Raw genomic sequence first — 17,132 nt, forward strand, 5'->3', positions numbered from 1 at the left:
GTACCACAAAATATTTACATGCTCTCTATTAGCAGGGCACAAAACCCCCAACTGATGTTAGCATCCAAGTACCTGTGTTTATCTTCAGTACATTTGTGGTAGCCTTAACATTAATATCACCATAGCTTAGATCTAAAGAACAATTCCAGCTCTATGTACCCAAGGCATTTCAGACAAGACTCTCCAAGAATTCCTTATGCTGCAAAGAAGGGATTTTCCTCAAAACCAAAGGTAATTTGAAATCAGCTTTACAAGCCTGAACTCTTGACTCTTAAAATAGCTTTTGTCCATAGAAACAGTGCCCTATTGGTCATCTCCCAAGGTCTATCCTCACAGCCACTTTTTAGAAATGTCACTTGCACACATGCATTGAAAGGGTAGTAAAAATTCATGATGAGCATTATGGCTGCGGTTAGCACAGCAGGTAAAAATCCGGGATGAGTATTATGGCCGTGGTTAGCACAGCGGATTAAACCACCAGTTACAGAAAATTGTGCCGATCGGAAGGTTGACAGTTCAAGCCGCAGGTGGGGTGAACTCCCACCTTCTGCTCACCTAGCAGTTCGAAAACAGCAATGTGAATAGATAAATAGGTACCACTGTTGGCGGGGAGGTAAAAAGGTGCCCCTGAAGACATGCCAGCAATTCGATCAGGAAGGGGGCGCCCACAGACAGGCTCCTCAGCGTGGAGAAATGGAGCGGCAGCACCTCCTGATGGCCGAGTCAAGCACAGCCTCCAGGTGCCAGAAATGAAAAAGAGGGGAAGCCTTGCCTCTGTCTGTGTAATGTCTGTCTTTGTTAACTGTATAACAGCATTGAATGTTTGCCATATATGTATTCTGTAATCCGCTCTGAGTCCTCTAGGGGAGACAGAGCGAAATATAAATAAATATATTGGAGGCATTATATTATACACTGCCAAAAGGATGTACAAGGGAATTCAGAAATTAATGTGTTATAATGTTGCCAAATGTGCTTAGAAAAGCTTAACATTGATTATTTATTTATGTATTTATTTTAGACTTTTATCTATGACCTCTCAATACGTAGACCAGGTCCTGAAGGTGATGATTATTGCTCAGTGAAGAGAAGCAAATTATATTTCAAAGAGCAAGCCTTGCTTGATAATAAAATATTATATGCAAAAGAGTGACTTTTCATAAAAATATGGTGTTTATAACAAAAAAAGTATCAGAGAAGGAGGAAAAGACTGACCTCTACAAGTGGAATAAGAACATTACAACAACCATCTTCTTTGCTGGCAAAACAGATATAGCTATCCGAGGCAAACAGTTTTCCAGCTGTGTGACAACGGCTGAAGGGAGTCCACAGGGAACAGTCCATAACTTCATGCAGCTTCTCTTTCTTTGGTAACCTGAAGAAAGCTCTGAAGTACTCATTCCTGGCTCTGGAATCAAGATCCCTTAAATGATGGAGGAGAACAAAATGTATTTCAAGCCTGAAACTTAACACCAATGCTGTTCCACAACATCATTTTAAAATGAAGTTGCCATATTAACAGTTTTGGGGATAACTGATAGATATATGTATCACCTTTTTTTTACTATTAAGAATTGCATCAAACTGAGAGCGCTTCCAGATAGGTCAAAATCTGCATTTCAAAAGTGGATTTAAAAATCTCGGAACCTGGGGTTATTGTCCTGTAGCTCCCGCATGCCCCCCAAATCTTCTATGCTGGTTAAGACTGCTGGAAATTTCAATCACAACTAGTGAAGATACACATGATTACCCCCGACACAGGTAATCATGTTAAAGCAGCTAAGGTAGTGGTTCTCAACCTGTGGGTCCCCAGATGTTTTGGTCTACAACTCCCAGAAATCCCAGCCAGTTTACCAGCTGTTAGGATATCTGGGAGTTGAAGGCCAACACATCTGGGGACCCACAAGTTGAGAACCACTGAGCTAAGAATTTTAATACAATAGTAAAAGTGTACTCTTTGTTCCTTTGCAAAAGAACATCAAATGCATACTTAACTGATAGGATCAACTTTGACATTAAGCTCAAGGTAAAAGTTAACCACTTCTGAACAAATGTTGCCAAGAAGACCTCAAAACACCATATTTCTGCCTTCAGATCACCATAAGCCAGAAATGACTCTAAGGTTCAACAATAAACCAACAGACTACTGATTTTCCCTGCCTTTGGAAGATTTCAGTTTACCATGTTCACGGGTGAACAATCTGATTTTAATCTCAAGAGTTCAAAACACGTTGATTCTGAAATATGCACTTAAATAATCACAAAGACACATGCAATCCCATCCCTTAGAAGCCAGATAATGGCAAACTAGTGTGTCTATAGAGGATTTACAGGAATGCTCCCCACAGGAACACACTATTTGTTAATTAACAGTAGTTATTTTTCTCTTTGAAAAATTCTCTTTCTGTTCCACTGAAACAATGCAAGGTGTGGACTAGAAACATCCAAGGAGTGCCTTCTGGCATCTGTTCTCTAATTGACAACACAAAGTAAACAAATGTGTCCTGATGGAAGGCATTTAGAAGTTAGGATTTTCTTTTCATCTCTGCTAAATGGCATAAAAACTACTTAGCATCATTATTTTGCTAAAATCAAGGGGGAAATTACTTTAAAATGAAGGACAGGCTATGGTTTTCTTAAGCAAGACTTCCTGAGATATGTCATCTCTATTTTGCTAAATAACAAACGGAAAATAGTATACAAAAGGAATGCAAGATTGTGTTAATGATCTACATTTCCTTACAGGGCATGTAAAGATCTGCTCTTATGACTAAGCTTTCACTTAGCTCAGCACTAAAAAATTTTTCCATTCTGACCAAAGTAGAAACAAACTAAGATAACATCTCTATGTTTGCAAAATCTTCTTTGCCAAATATATATAAATAAGACAAGGTGAATTACCTGCCTTTATCTACATACAAATGTAATTTTTAAAATGGGCTGGATGTTGTGCCATCTTTTTGTATTAAATTGTACAAATGCATATAAAATATTTCTATACAATGCCTATGTATCTTTGAGCTTCACTCAAGAGTTCAGCTGATAAAAAGCCAAAATGTTCAATGTAAATTAAAGATTTTGTTCTATTTTGATAAACAGGTTGTGGTATAGTCTCATCATTTATAAATTGAATATATTACAAGGTGCATACAACAAACAGAAGTAGATGTAATGGCTTCTTATTCCAAATTCATACTGCATCCATTGCCCTGACCCTTCCTGTTATCTTCTGCTGATCTTGCCAAAATGCATCTATAAAAAGGAGAAGCTATTTCATATTTAAGATATGTTTTCAAATTATTCTAAGGGAACGTTGAGGTATTTGCTTCTGGTGACAGCCTGATCTTTAGACAGTGCCCTGCTCTGGTCCTCAGCTTGAAACTCAGGAAGAGGGCAAACAAGTTCAAACAAGTTCGAAGACAATGGGCACATTTATACTAAAGACAAATTGAAAACATGGTGTTCAAATGATGTATGGTGCAAATATGTGCAGCAAGAAGAATTAAAGACTTTAAACTGGGATCAGTAAAAACAGGGAATATTCCAAAATAGAGCCTGCAATGCACATCTGTGTGCTTAAGTGCAAATGAAGGTAGTCTGCTGTTCACAGGGGCTCCCATTGCCACTTGCTTTGCCCTGCACTCATCAGTATAGAGAAAAGGGAATTGATAGAGGCCATGTCACCACTCTCACTGCTGCTGGAGAGTGTGAGTGGGAAGAGGGGAGTGCCCGTGATGACCAGGAGTTCTCCTGGAGCTCTGTAGTTGTCTGGGACAGTAATGGCAACAAGGAAGGTAAGGTGGTCTTGTCTTCCAAACAAGCTTCCAAGCATGGTCTTTCAGCAAGCTTTCAAGAATGACTAGTCCCTAGGTCCAGTCCCCAAGTTACTAGATAGTACTTCACTAGATAGTAGTTCTGCACTTCATCCAATTCCCCACCCCTATGACACCTTGTTTACACTATCCCTTGCTCAGCCCTTTTATAGCTGATTATGTCTATTTTAGTACTCCTGGCCATTGGTGCTGTTGAACCTTACCTGATGGAGCCCCCAGTGGCGCATTGGGTTAAAGCCTTGTGCAAGCAGGAGTGCTGACCGACAGGTCAGCAGTTCGAATCAGGGGAGAGAGGGTTCAGCTCCCTCTGTCAGCTCCAGCTCCCCATGCAGGGACATGGGAGAAGCCTCCCACAGGAATGGTAAAACATCTAACACTTATTTATTTACAATACTGCTGCAGGTTGAGGACGGAGTGTGTGTTTGCCTCTGCAGCCAGTCTGGAGTAACACTGAAGATGTGAGGCATAATCACAATACCAAGATTTTTATTATTGTTATGATCACAACATAATGATGTATATAAACAGACAGGTATTAGTTTCTGTGAACAGACTTTTGTAAAGCAATTAAGAAAAATAAGGGAAAAAAATAACAAGTATGCCTTTTGATAGTTTTGGAATTTTTAAAAAAGATTTATATGATTGTGTTAATAGTGTTATGTTTATGTTTTAAATGCCTACTCTGTATGTTTCTGTGTTGCTTTGCTTATGTGGAAACCACTCTGAGTCCCCTAGGGGAGATAGAGCAGTATACAAATAAAGTTTTATTATATTTATCATAGTTCTACAAGCTTGGAATGAGAATCTTTCTACTCCAACTGAGATGGAGCTCACAAGAATCAAACTACTAGGCTTGGGTAACCATGGAAAAATTTGGTTCTAAACTCATTTCGTTTTTAGGGGGGCCTTGCATTTCGTTTTTTTAAAGAATTCTGAAATTTTCCTTTAAAAAAGTTTGAAATATACAAAATTTCATAAAGTTACAAATCGATTCGTTAATGGCGGACGCGATTGCGCAATATGCTAAAAAACCCTCCCAATGGGACAGGGGGAACTTCTGAAGCTTCCCTCTCCCTCTGTTGTTGACTGTTGGTGTGATAATTTATTTTTTATCACTGTTAAAACAAACAACAACTATAAAACTTGCACCAGACATACGGAAATAATTACGGAACAATTACGAAACAATTTCGAAACAATAACGAAACAATTACGAAACAATACGAAATAAATTGGAAAAATTGTTTCGATTTTTAATTACTCCTCACAGTAGTCCTGCATGGCTCAATATTGGATCATAAGCTAATTTAAATACGAATTAATAACGAATTACGAAATTAACGAACCCAAGCCTACAAACTACATATGGCACTACTAATTTTCTAATTTCAGTTTCATATCTGTCAATTTACATGAAAGGGATATGTGTAACATTTTACAGTAGAAGATAAATCTGTCCTTTATTTAAGCTAAGCTAACAAAACAAAGACAGCACAAGGAAAAAATACTACTCAACTGTAGCCTCTCTTTAATAAATAATATAAGAATTTCACCACCTACCTTTTGGTGATCTGAGTAGGATCTTGCAAACCTGGATCCAGTTCAAAGATTTCGTTATCAAGTAGTCTGCGGAGAGTTACATCTGCCAACTGCTCCATTATCCTGAATGCCTCATCAATATTAAGGAACATGGAGAAATCCCGCTCTTTACTTTGAGTAGTGATGCGGATAATGTCAGTCATAAATATATTGGAAGTTCTCTCCAGTTTCTGGACATCAACCCAAGGAATAGAAAGTTTTACTAGCATTATAAAAAGAGAGAAAGAATTCTTTGAATAAAGGGCAGAATCCAGAATTTATCACACATAAAAACCCAATCCACAAGCAGATGTAAACACCGTTGTCATCACAATAGTGTAAGCATAAAAGGTAAAGATTTCCCCTGACATTAAATCTAGTTGTGTTCGACTCTGGGGGGGGGGGGGGGGGTGCCTATCTCCATTTCTAAGCCAAAGAGCCGGCATTGTCTGTAGAAACCTCCAGCGTCATGTGGCCGGCATGACTGCATGGAGCGCTGTTACCTTCCCACCAAAGAGGTACCTATTGATCTACCCACATTTGCATGTTTTCAAACTGCTAGGTTGGCAAAAGCTGGGCCTAACAGCAGGAGCTCACCCCGCTCCCCGAATTTGAATCGCCAACCTTTGGGTCAGCAAGTTCAGCAACTCAGCAGTTTTACCCGCTGTACCACCAGGGGGCCCTGGTATTATAAAGTAACCAAAAATAAATTTTCAGTACTCTGCTTTATTGTAATGATTGGCAAAACAGCTTCTTCAAACAAATTTTATGAGCATTCAACATTTAACCTCTTAAAGCAGGTCTGTATATATATCTATATCTATATCTATATCTATAAAAATGAAAGTGGCGTCGAACAGAGAAGCAAAACTCAAAAACCCCCCAACGAAACTTAACCAAAATTTCCATGCCCATAACACAACCCACTAGGTACAAACAATCCGAATCAAAATGAAAAACAACACAACAACACACTCACAAAACGACAAAACAACTGAGCATGCGCAATGGCACCCAGCCGAAAGTTCCCCCACGCGCGCACACGGCCTGCCGACCAACGTTCCCTCCGTGGGAACACACAACGCACCTTCACTCCTCCCGCCGCCGCCCACACACACCTTCCGCCACACACACACACACTCACGCCAGTAAGACACGCCCCCTTCCTTCCCCCCCACCCCTTCCCTCCCTCACTCCTCCCCTGCCGCAAACACACACACACACACACACACACAAAACGCACCTTCACTCCTCCCCCCGCCGCCCGCACACACCTTCCGCCACACACACACACACACTCACGCCGGTAAGACACGCCCCCTTCCTTCCGGCACACACACACACACGCCCCCTCACCACCACCCCCGTGCGGCACACACACACACGCCCCCTCACACACACACACCCCGCGCGACACACACACACGCCCCCTCACTCCCTGTTGGGAAAGCAGCAGCAACGGCAGCAGAAATGGAGCATCCACGCAAGGAAGAAGGGGAGGAGGGGGGAGGGGGAGGAGGAAGGTCCATGGTGCTTGAATGAAGGACCTTCCTTCTCTCCCTCCCTTCCCTTCTTTCCTTTCTTTCCTTTTCTTCCTTCCTTCTCCTTCCTTTCCTTCTTTCCCTCCTTCCCTTCCTTCCTGTCCATCCTTCCTTTCCTTCTTTTCCTCCCTCCCTCCCTTTCCTCCTTCTTTCCCTTGCTTCATTTCCTTCCCTCCCTCCTTTCTTCCCCTCCTTCCTTCCTCCTTCCTTCTCCTCCCTCCCTCCCCTTTTCCTTCCTTCCTGTCCCTCCTTCCTTCCCTTCTTTTCCTCCCTCCTTTTCCTCCTTTCCCTTTCTTCATTTCCTTCCCTCCCTCCTTTCTTCATCCCCCTCCTTTCTTTCCCTCCTCCCTTCCTCCCTTCCTGTCCCTTTTTTTCCTTCCTTCCCTTCTTTCCCTCCCTCCCTTTTTCCTTCCTTCCTTCCTGTCCCTCCTTCCTTCTTCATTTCCTTCATTTCCTCCCTCCCTTTCCTCCTTCTTTCCCTTTCATTTCCTTCCCCCTCATTTCCTTCCCTCCCTCCTTTCTTCATCCCCCTCCTTTCTTTCCCTCCTTCCTTCCACCTTCCTTCTCCTCCCTCCCTTCCTGTCCCTCCTTTTTTCCCTCCTTCCTTCTACCTTCCTTCTCCTCCCTCCCTTCCTGTCCCTCCTTTTTTCCCCTTCCTTCCCTTCTTCCTCCTTCTTTCCCATTCTTCATTTCCTTCCCCTTCATTTCCTTCCCTCCCTCCTTTCTTCATCCCCTCCTTCCTCCCTCCCTCCCTTCCTGCCTCTCCTTTCTTTTCCTTCCTTCCTGTCCCTCCTTCCTTCCTTCTTCCTTAGAGATAAATACAATATTAAATGGAAGGGACAGTCAAGAAGTAACGAGAGGAGGGAAAAAGGGAAGGAAGGAGGGAGAGAAGCAGGGAGGGAAAGAAGAAAAGAAAGAAAGAAAGAAAGAAAGAAAAGCAAGAAAGGAGAGAAGGAAATAAAAAAGGGAAAGGAAAGAGAGAGGGAAGTGAGAGAAGGAACAAAAGATAGGGAAGGAAGGAAGGATGTAACCAAAGAACAAAGAAAGGGAGGAAAGAAACAGGTAGAGATGGAAGAAAGATGAGAGATAGGGAAAGAAAAAGAAGAAAGGAAGGAAAGAGGGAAAGAAGGAGAGAAAGAGGGAGGGAAGGTTGGCCACAGCAACGCGTGGCGGGTACAGCTAGTATATATATATATATCTCCCTAAAATGTACAAGAACTAACTATACTTCAACCAACAACCACTAATGAATTTATTTTCCTCTCTGCAGAATTAATTAAGAAATCCAAGGCAATGTGTAGCACATGATTTCCTGTAATCACAAGGCTTAAGCTATGACATTAAGTAATATCCTTCAGTATTCAGCATAATGAATCCTTTGTGGCTAGTCAGGGCAAACAACTCATAACATAAAACCAGAGTAAAGTTTCAAATCATAATTATTATTTTAAACTGAATTCAATATTGTTTCATAACTTCAAAACTTAGGGTACATTATGAAATTAGTTAAATAAAAGATGCCTTTGATCAGGGCTAGATCAAAAATGAGCCTTAATTATTTCAGATTCCATAAGGTGGTTCTTTTTAACCTTTACCAGTTTGAAAACCAAGTGTAGAGATAACTGACCATCATAATTATATGTTTATACTTACACTCCTTGCCCAAAAAGAAGGAATAGAAACAAAGGTGATTGCTGCTCAGGTAAAGCCATCCCTGTCGAGGAACTTTGCCCTTCCAGCAACAACATGAGTAAAAGGTGATCAGTTTTTCTGCTTCAGGGAAATTAAATCGAGTCTCAAATTTGACTAATGCTTCTCTGAACTTCTCAGGATCCTCCTCTTGCTCTGCTAATTTACTGCTGGTTTCTTCTGCTATTAATGCCTATGTCAGTGATAAATAAAGATGTTATGCAAGAATATGAACTTAATTTACATGCAACTTAATAGTTGTAAGTAACCAAAAGATTTTAAGTACTTGCTACTAAACAGATATTAGCATATACATTTAATGATATATAGTTAGAATGGGTATTGTGCTTTAGAGTATTCAAGGTGCAATACACAAATGCTGGTGTTGTACTCTATTCAAGAATCCCCAAAAATGTCTATATTACTCTTCCATATTTTTCTGTGAGAAGATTTACGGCAGCAACAATATTCAAGCCAAGGATTTTTCTCCTGTCCATTGCTCTGCATTGGAAACCCTGCTTAGATATATGTTATTTAGTTCCCTCTGTTTTAATATTTGATCATTTCTGAGGTTACTCATAAGGTAAGATGCAACAAAAGCATGACACAAAGATTGGTAAGGGCTGTCTGACTTGACTTTGAAATCATGTTGTTTGCACAGTGTCCTTTAACAATGCAAAGTGCACAAAATGTTTGCTGCCATTCCAGTAAGGTTCAATAGGGTAATTTGACATTCATTTCTTTGGTTTCACCTCGAGATACCCCTAAGCATGTGACAGATAAGAAAGCCATGAGATTTGATCTTCCGCTTTTACATAGAGCCCATCTATCTACATTGGTCCGAAAGCCCAAGTTCTATCAAAAGTCACACCTGGACGTCTAGATGCTGTCCAGGAACTTTCACTATGTAACACAAGACAAAACTGGTTAGCCTGGTTTAACTCCATATTTTGAGAAGTGGAGGAATGCTCCGGAGTTTCAGCCAAACTACAGAACAGCCCTGCACTTTGGGGTCAGTATAGACTGCTGGGCCAGCTCTAATCCAAACCAGTGCACTGTGCACATGGCATGCTGCCGCTATCCATTTTCCCTCCACTCCCTGCACAAGGAAAAGGGGACAGATAATGGTCAGCAATGTCCCCTCCTTCTCCTTGGTCAGCTGGACACTTTTGCTGATGTCAGCGAAAGTGCTTAGCCATGGCCAGGAGCTCTCTGGAAGGCTGCCACAACAATAGAAACAACATAGCTGATAAGGGTAACTGTCTAGAGAGGCCAAACCAGTTTCAGCTGCCTGGATTCCATTCCTGCCACTGCTGCAGGTTGTGAATGGAGTGACTGAGAAGCCAGTCTACAGCATTTCTGCCATGAATCAGATTTTGGTGTTCGTGTAGATAACTCCATACTCTGTTATCAAATATGGTTTCCAGCCTTGGCTTGTCTAAACTGTGACAGTTCTCAGTTTACAGGTGGAATATGTAATTTTTCAAAAATATAAAAAGCTGATTCTTTCTTTAAAAAATATTAAACTCACTAGCTGTACCCTCCACGCGTTGCTGTGGCCAACCTTCCCTCCCTCTTTCCTTCCTGATTTTTTGCCATGTGTTCAGGTATTTTTCGCACCCCATTCAATTGCTGTAAGTCTCTGCGAGCCTTTATTTCATTTTTTAAAAGGAAGCTTTGGAGAAGAAAGATTTATATAGACAAAAAAAGCTGTGGGAGAGTAAAAATCCTCCAAAACACAATGAAATGGCTAACAGCACACCCACCAGGCTTTAGGAATTCTATTGGGCATTTTGGGACCACACCTTCCCAGACTTTACAGGGTGGAAGACATGGCTATTCTTGAGGACCTGCAAAAATAGCATGCACCCTAAGAAAAAATAAAGAAAAAGATAGCATGAACTATCAACGGGCCCTTCCAGACAGGCTCAAAATGTGGGATATGTCTCGTTTTTTGTTTTGTTTTTTTACTTGGAGAGTCCAAGTGACGCCTCAGGTAAAAGCAAACGATTGCAGAGTAAACAGAGTTTTTCCAGTTTACCCCACATTAATTAAACACCTCTAAAGATCCATCAAAGCTAAGGTCTGGGTCTTTAGAGGTGAGGGCCCTGTGGAGACTGACTTCCAGTCCCCATAGCCATCCCGCTTCTTTGGGCTTCCAAAAGCCAGTAGGAGCAGGAGGGTGCCCCCCTCCCCTCTCAGCCCCCCCCCCCCTTACACTCCCTAAACTTACCGGAGGGGCTTGCAGGCAATGGAAGCCTCTCTGAAGAGTCCTCTTGATGCTTGGAAATGATGCACTAGGAAGTGAGGGTGGGGAGGGAATTCCCTCCTTCCCCCTTCCTGACGAGTAATTTCTGAGCATCTGGAAGACTCTCTGGAGGGGACAGCACTGCCAACAGGCACCCTCGATTAAGTTTTGGCAGTGGGGTGGCTGGATGCCATTCCGGGTAGACCTTTGTTTGATCGAGGATGGCATCTAGCCACCTGTGGAGGGAAACCCAGGGGTTGTGGGAGGGGATGGGGACTCATATCCAGGAGGAAGCGGGTTATTTTAACCTGCTTCCTCCTGAGTTTTAGGTAACTGTAGAAGGGCCCTAAGAAGTAGAAAAATAGTCCAAGAGTACACTGTACCTACAGGAACCCAGCTAGTATATTCTGTTCCTAAGTATATTCAAAGGAAATAAACAGCTCTGATTCACAACAGCCCTTTTTGACTTATTTTAAGATTAATGAAAAAGATGCAGACAGAATATTCTCTTACTTTTATTTTGCCTCTGACAAAACTAACAATATCTTCTTTATTATCGAATACAGACAAAGTGTGGAGCAGGTTTTGTTCTAGCCAGTCCCAGTGATTATTTATTTCCTCAATTGTGGCACCTAGCACAAAAAAGAGAGGAGGAAGATAATCGATTTAGATACCACTCTGTGAATATTATTCAAATTCAGATTGTAATAACTATTATGCATATATGGAACAAAAATATGAAAACCAAATAATATTTGCAACCACAAACTGTAGCCAAAAATCAATATATTGCTTTTATCTGTATTAGTATTTCTAGTTTCAAATCTGTTTGAAAATACTTCATATAGCTACAAGGTTGAAGAAAGTAATACAAAAGAACCTGTGTTTTCATAAAGTGAGGTAGGGTGTACGCATACTGCCTGATTATAGCACTTGGATATGACTTAACTGCCAAGATTCTATTCTACAGAAACTTGGGATTTCAGCTTCATGAGGTAATTAGAATTCTTGGTCAGAGATTCAAATGGTGTAGCTTTGCAAGGTGCACACAGTGTTTCCCAAACTGGAGTCATAAGTCCCTAGAATATTCCAAGGGGGCCACAAGTGAAAAACATTTATTTGCAAACAAAACATTTAAATAATTGTCTTTCTACCAGTAGGGCGGGGGGGGGGGGCACAGAAAGCAAACAAGATCAGAAGGGGGCCAAGGTTGGAAAAGGATAGAAAACACTGCACTAAAGGATTCTAAGTTCTTCTCTGAACTACAAATCCCAGAATTCTATAGGATGGAGTACTGGCAGGTTAAGTGACACCAAACTGCTATACACCCATAGTCTTGGTTGTAGTTTTTTTGTTTGTTATGATTTCTTACACAACAACAGTAAAATACTGATTCCCCCGATGTACTCATGCCATCATTTATAGATAATTAAAGGCATGCATTTCCCACCATGACAATTTGAAGCTGAAGCAGTTTTATTTCTATAATCATACTTCATGACCACACCATTTAGCCTCATGCTGAGGGTCCTTCCAGACAGGGCAGATACTGTGCGGAAGTGGATTATTTAAATTCACTTCCTCCCAGGTTTGTGTCCCCAGCCCCAACCACAACTATCTGCTTTCCCTTGGGGAGGGGGGGGGGTAGCTATCTGCTTTGAACTGGATTATATGGCAATGTAGGATCATATAATCCAATTCAAAATAGATAATGTGGATTATATGCTTTGATAATCTGGATTATATGGCAGCGTAGAAGGGGGCTGAGAGCAATTCCTGAGCTACCATCAAGCAGTAATCCACCGAGATCTGGTCCATACTTATGGCAGAATGAGATTATTTCATACTGCAAAAATGGATGGATTAATATTATTTTAATTATTTCCCATATAAAGAAACACAAAAATACTATCGATAGGAGATTAAAGGGGAAAGGTTATTACTCAAGTTTTTTGCTGTTTTGTTCACTTTTTACTTGTGCTGAATTTTTCAAACCAGGGATCATTCAAAATTTGTTTCCTAACTACAATCCACAATGGTACAGTCTATGGCACAAGTAGCAAGTCTACTACCTTTTAAATTTCTCTTTTCACTTCCAACTAACTGAATATGTAGTACCTGAAGCAGGACTAGGCACGTGGCAATTTAGAAAGAAACAGAAATCTGGATGAATACCTATGGATAAACATATCTAGGATGCGATTCCTGATTTAAAATAACTCATATTCATAATCTTGCATGTAATCAATTTACCCAATGCCCCATGAAGAAGTCAGCATTAATTTCATGAATGGTACCAAAGCAGCCCCCCTTCCTTAATAGAAGGACCACATGGGAATGTGCAGGAGAAGCCAAATATCAGTAAGAGAATGAATGCAAGACAATGAATGCTTGGGGGGGGGGGGGGGGGATGGAAGAACCCTACACTGCTTTAATAAAAGTTAGTTCCCTACATAAATGCAAGGAAAATATAATTTCTCTACAAGGGCACCTGTGAATCTGCAAGGGAAGTGAAATATTAATGTGAGAGAAAACAATCATTATGTCAGTTGAAGTGCTGGAAAAAGGGGAAGCATCCTTCACCCTTTCTGGGCCCTTACCATAAGGTATAAAGGAAAAGGAGAACAGCAGCAGATGGCAAGGGTCAGATAAACACCATCAAACCACAGTACTGCAGTCATTAAAAATACTACACACTGCCTCATATAACATAGATGACAAACAAAGCTTTAAAAATCCAATTTCCTCTGCTGTGTTTCCCATACAGAACGTCAATTGCTAGGGAAATTTTCCAGGAGTTAACTTCCTCAACAGGAAGGCCTTGTGATGGATCTTGATAAACACTATTAATCATGATAAGCCTTGCACAAGTACATGCAGTCACACACACGCACAGAGTATCAAAATGGCCTTTGCAACCTCCCCCCCCCCCCCCCCCCCGGGGTATAACAATGCTTACTATAGTTAGGGGTTGTGGAGATACATAATATAATAATAACTTTATTTGTAACCCGCCCTATGCCCCCCCCCCCATGGGGACATCTGCCTGCAACTGGCTTTAACTGCAAAACAATCAAAATGAAGAGCATAAAAGGGAAAAAGTCATTCCTTTCATAATCCAATTTTTTTAGACGTAACTGTTGCTGTCTAGAAAAGAGATGGTATTAAAAATGTAACAAAACATTTCAGATGAACTAGTTCTACTTGTACTGATACAAAAACTGCAGACGCTTTGGCAGTATTTGATTCCCTTCTCACTTTCTCACCCTGGCTTACATATAAGGCATAATTCAATGCCACACAATTATACATCAGATAAAAAAATGTATTAAAACCAAGTACTAAAAACATATCAAACATTAAAACCACTTATTAAAATCACATAATCCAATATCATAGTCGAAGGTCATTCAAATTGTCATTGCACTAAAAATCAAATCAGAGTACATGCATTAATACTATATGCAAGTAGCACAATCTGTCTTTTCTAACTTACCACTTCTATTTTAAAGTGAAATAAAACATGCATCTTTCATTTCTAACACAGTGCAAACCTATACATGTGCTAAAATCCAAGACTGGTCCAGAGTAGCAATATGCCAGACTAGCTTTGGGGGCGGGGGGGGGGGGTGTCTCTGTCTCTGTCCCACAATGGCAACAAGGCAGACCATCCAGTTTATTTTTATTTATCGTGTCATCAGCAACCATTGTATTACAATTCTAACAGAGCAAAACAAACACAGAGATTAAAAAGGAAAAGAAAGAAAAAGAAAGAAAAAAAAACCACACAGATTTTGTAAATTTGGTATTTGGTTAAATGTCCTTTGACCAGTATCTGGCCACTTGTAGTGCCTCTGGGGTTGCCACAAGAAGGTCCTCCATCGTGCATGTGGCAGGGCTCAGGGTGCATTGCAGCAGGTGGTCAGTGGTTTGTTCTTCTCCGCACTCGCATGCCGAGGATTCCACCCTGTAGCCCCATTTCTTAAGATTGGCTCTGCATCTCGTGGTGCCAGAGCGCAATCTGTTCAGTGCCTTCCAAGTCGCCCAGTCTTCTGAGTGCCCAGGGGGGAGTCTCTCATCTGGTATCACCCATGAATTGAGGTGCTGGGTTTGGGCCTGCCACTTTTGGACTCTCGCTTGCTGGGGTGTTCCAGCGAGTGTCTCTGTAGACCTAAGAAAACTATGTCTTGATTTAAGTCGTTGACGTGCTGGCTGATACCCAAACAGGGGATGAGCTGGAGATGTCTCTGCCTTGGTCCTTTCACTGTTGGCTGCTACTTCCCGGCGGATGTCAGGTGGTGCAATACCGGCTAAGCAGTGTAATTTCTCCAGTGGTGTGGGGCGCAGACACCCCGTGATAATGCGGCATGTCTCATTAAGAGCCACATCCACTGTTTTAGTGTGATGAGATGTGTTCCACACTGGACATGCATACTCAGCAGCAGAGTAGCATAGCGCAAGGGCAGATGTCTTCACTGTGTCTGGTTGTGATCCCCAGGTTGTGCCAGTCAGCTTTCGTATGATGTTGTTTCTAGCGCCCACTTTTTGTTTGATGTTCAGGCAGTGCTTCTTGTAGGTCAGGGCACGGTCCAAAGTGACTCCCAGGTATTTGGGTGCGCTGCAATGCTCCAGTGGGATTCCTTCCCAGGTAATCCTCAGAGCTCGGGATGCTTGTCTGTTCTTAAGGTGAAAGGCGCATGTCTGTGTTTTAGATGGATTAGGGATCAGCTGGTTTTCCCTGTAATAGGCAGTAAGAGCACCTAGAGCTTCAGAGAGCGTCTGTTCTACCATCTCAAAGCTCCCTGCTTGAGCAGTAATGGCACGGTCATCAGCATAGATGAAACTCTCTGTCCCTTCTGGCAGTGGCTGGTCATTTGTGTAGATGTTGAACATGGATGGAGCAAGCACGCTCCCCTGAGGCAGGCCATTCTTCTGTTTCCGCCATCTGCTTTTCTGGCCCTGGAACTCAACAAAAAAAGCTCCTGTTTTGTAGCAGGTTTCCTATGAGGCGGGTGAGGTGGTAGTCCTTTGTGATATTATACATTTTTCTCAGGAGGAGGCGGTGGTTCACAGTATCATAGGCTGCTGACAAGTCTATGAAGACAGCTCCTGTGATCTGCTGCCTTTCAAAGCCATCTTCTATGTGCTGAGTCAGGTTCAGCACTTGCGATGTGCAGCTTTTGCCTTTTCTGAAGCCAGCTTGCTGTGGGATCAGACAGGGGTCTATATTTTCCATAATTCTATGCAAAATAAGTCTCTCCAGAACTTTGTAGAGGTGGCACAACAGGGAGATTGGTCTGTAGCTTTTTGGGTCATTACGGTCTTTGCCTGGCTTCAAGATGGCGATGACTCTTGTTTTCCTCCAGATTTTGGGGATCTGACAGGATGCAGTGCAGTTGTTCATCAGCTCCAGCAGCCAGCGCCTTGCTTTTGGACCAAAGTTCTTGATTTGTTCCATCCGTAGATCATCCAAGCCAGCTGCTTTGCCATTCTTACATTTGTTGAGAGCCATGTCCAATTCAGTAGATGTAAAGGGTTCATGGAGGTTGTTGTTCTCAATCTCTGGTTGTCTGGCTATTGGTTTCTTTCCTACTTTGGTGGCAAGGTTGGGTTTCCCATTCTTCAAGAGTTGGTGTGCTATCTGATCTGCCTTTATGTTGGCATGGGTATTAGTTTGTGAGGGATCGTTGCTCAGCCGTCTCAGCAGCCTCCACGCCTTCTGGCTGCTCCTGCCCATGTCGACCTCTGTGATCAACTTGATCCACTGTTCTTTCTTGGCTTCAGAGATGGAGGACACAATGCTCTGAGCTGCCTGAAGAGTCTGCTCACTGAATGGGTCTTCGTTGTGGAGCCTGTAATAGTTTTCCAGCAAGGCAGCTGTTTCAGGAGTAATGCCCTGGAGGTAGTGGGTTCTGCAGCCTCTCGGTATAGAGGCCCGTGAGCAGGTTTTCACTATTTCAATAAAATGCTCGTATTCCTCAGGGATTGGCGCGACCGATGTGATCATGTCGTCTAACATGTCTGAGAATTTAGTCCAATCTGCCTTTCTGAAGTTGTATCTTCGTTTAAATCGAACTTCCTGAGGCCTTATTGTTGGGAACAGTTGGCATATTATTGGTCGGTGCTGTGTGTTTGGGATTGGTGGTCCCACTGATTTGGTGCATTGCTGTACGATGCTGTCGCTCACAAATAAGAGGTCTGGGTTATAACCTCGGTGCCATCTCCCGCTGTTGTAGGATGGTG

The 17,132-nt window shown here is 42.0% G+C and overlaps 1 protein-coding gene across 3 annotated transcripts in view; it reads right to left on the bottom strand.

Moving 5' to 3' along the window:
• Positions 1-17,132, bottom strand: part of TBC1D8 (TBC1 domain family member 8) — a 60,745-nt gene that overhangs the window by 22,558 nt on the left and 21,055 nt on the right. For all 3 annotated transcript variants that reach the window (XM_060769758.2, XM_060769756.2, XM_060769757.2), the window contains exons 3-6: positions 11,403-11,521; positions 8,606-8,834; positions 5,394-5,634; positions 1,216-1,423 (exon numbers count right to left, since the gene is read on the bottom strand). In XM_060769758.2, the coding sequence (XP_060625741.2) occupies positions 1,216-1,423; positions 5,394-5,634; positions 8,606-8,834; positions 11,403-11,521 (797 nt within the window). The remainder of the gene's footprint in view (positions 1-1,215; positions 1,424-5,393; positions 5,635-8,605; positions 8,835-11,402; positions 11,522-17,132) is intronic.

Source organism: Anolis sagrei, chromosome 3, assembly GCF_037176765.1.
Source record: "Anolis sagrei isolate rAnoSag1 chromosome 3, rAnoSag1.mat, whole genome shotgun sequence".
Taxonomy (NCBI): Eukaryota; Metazoa; Chordata; class Lepidosauria; order Squamata; family Dactyloidae; genus Anolis; species Anolis sagrei.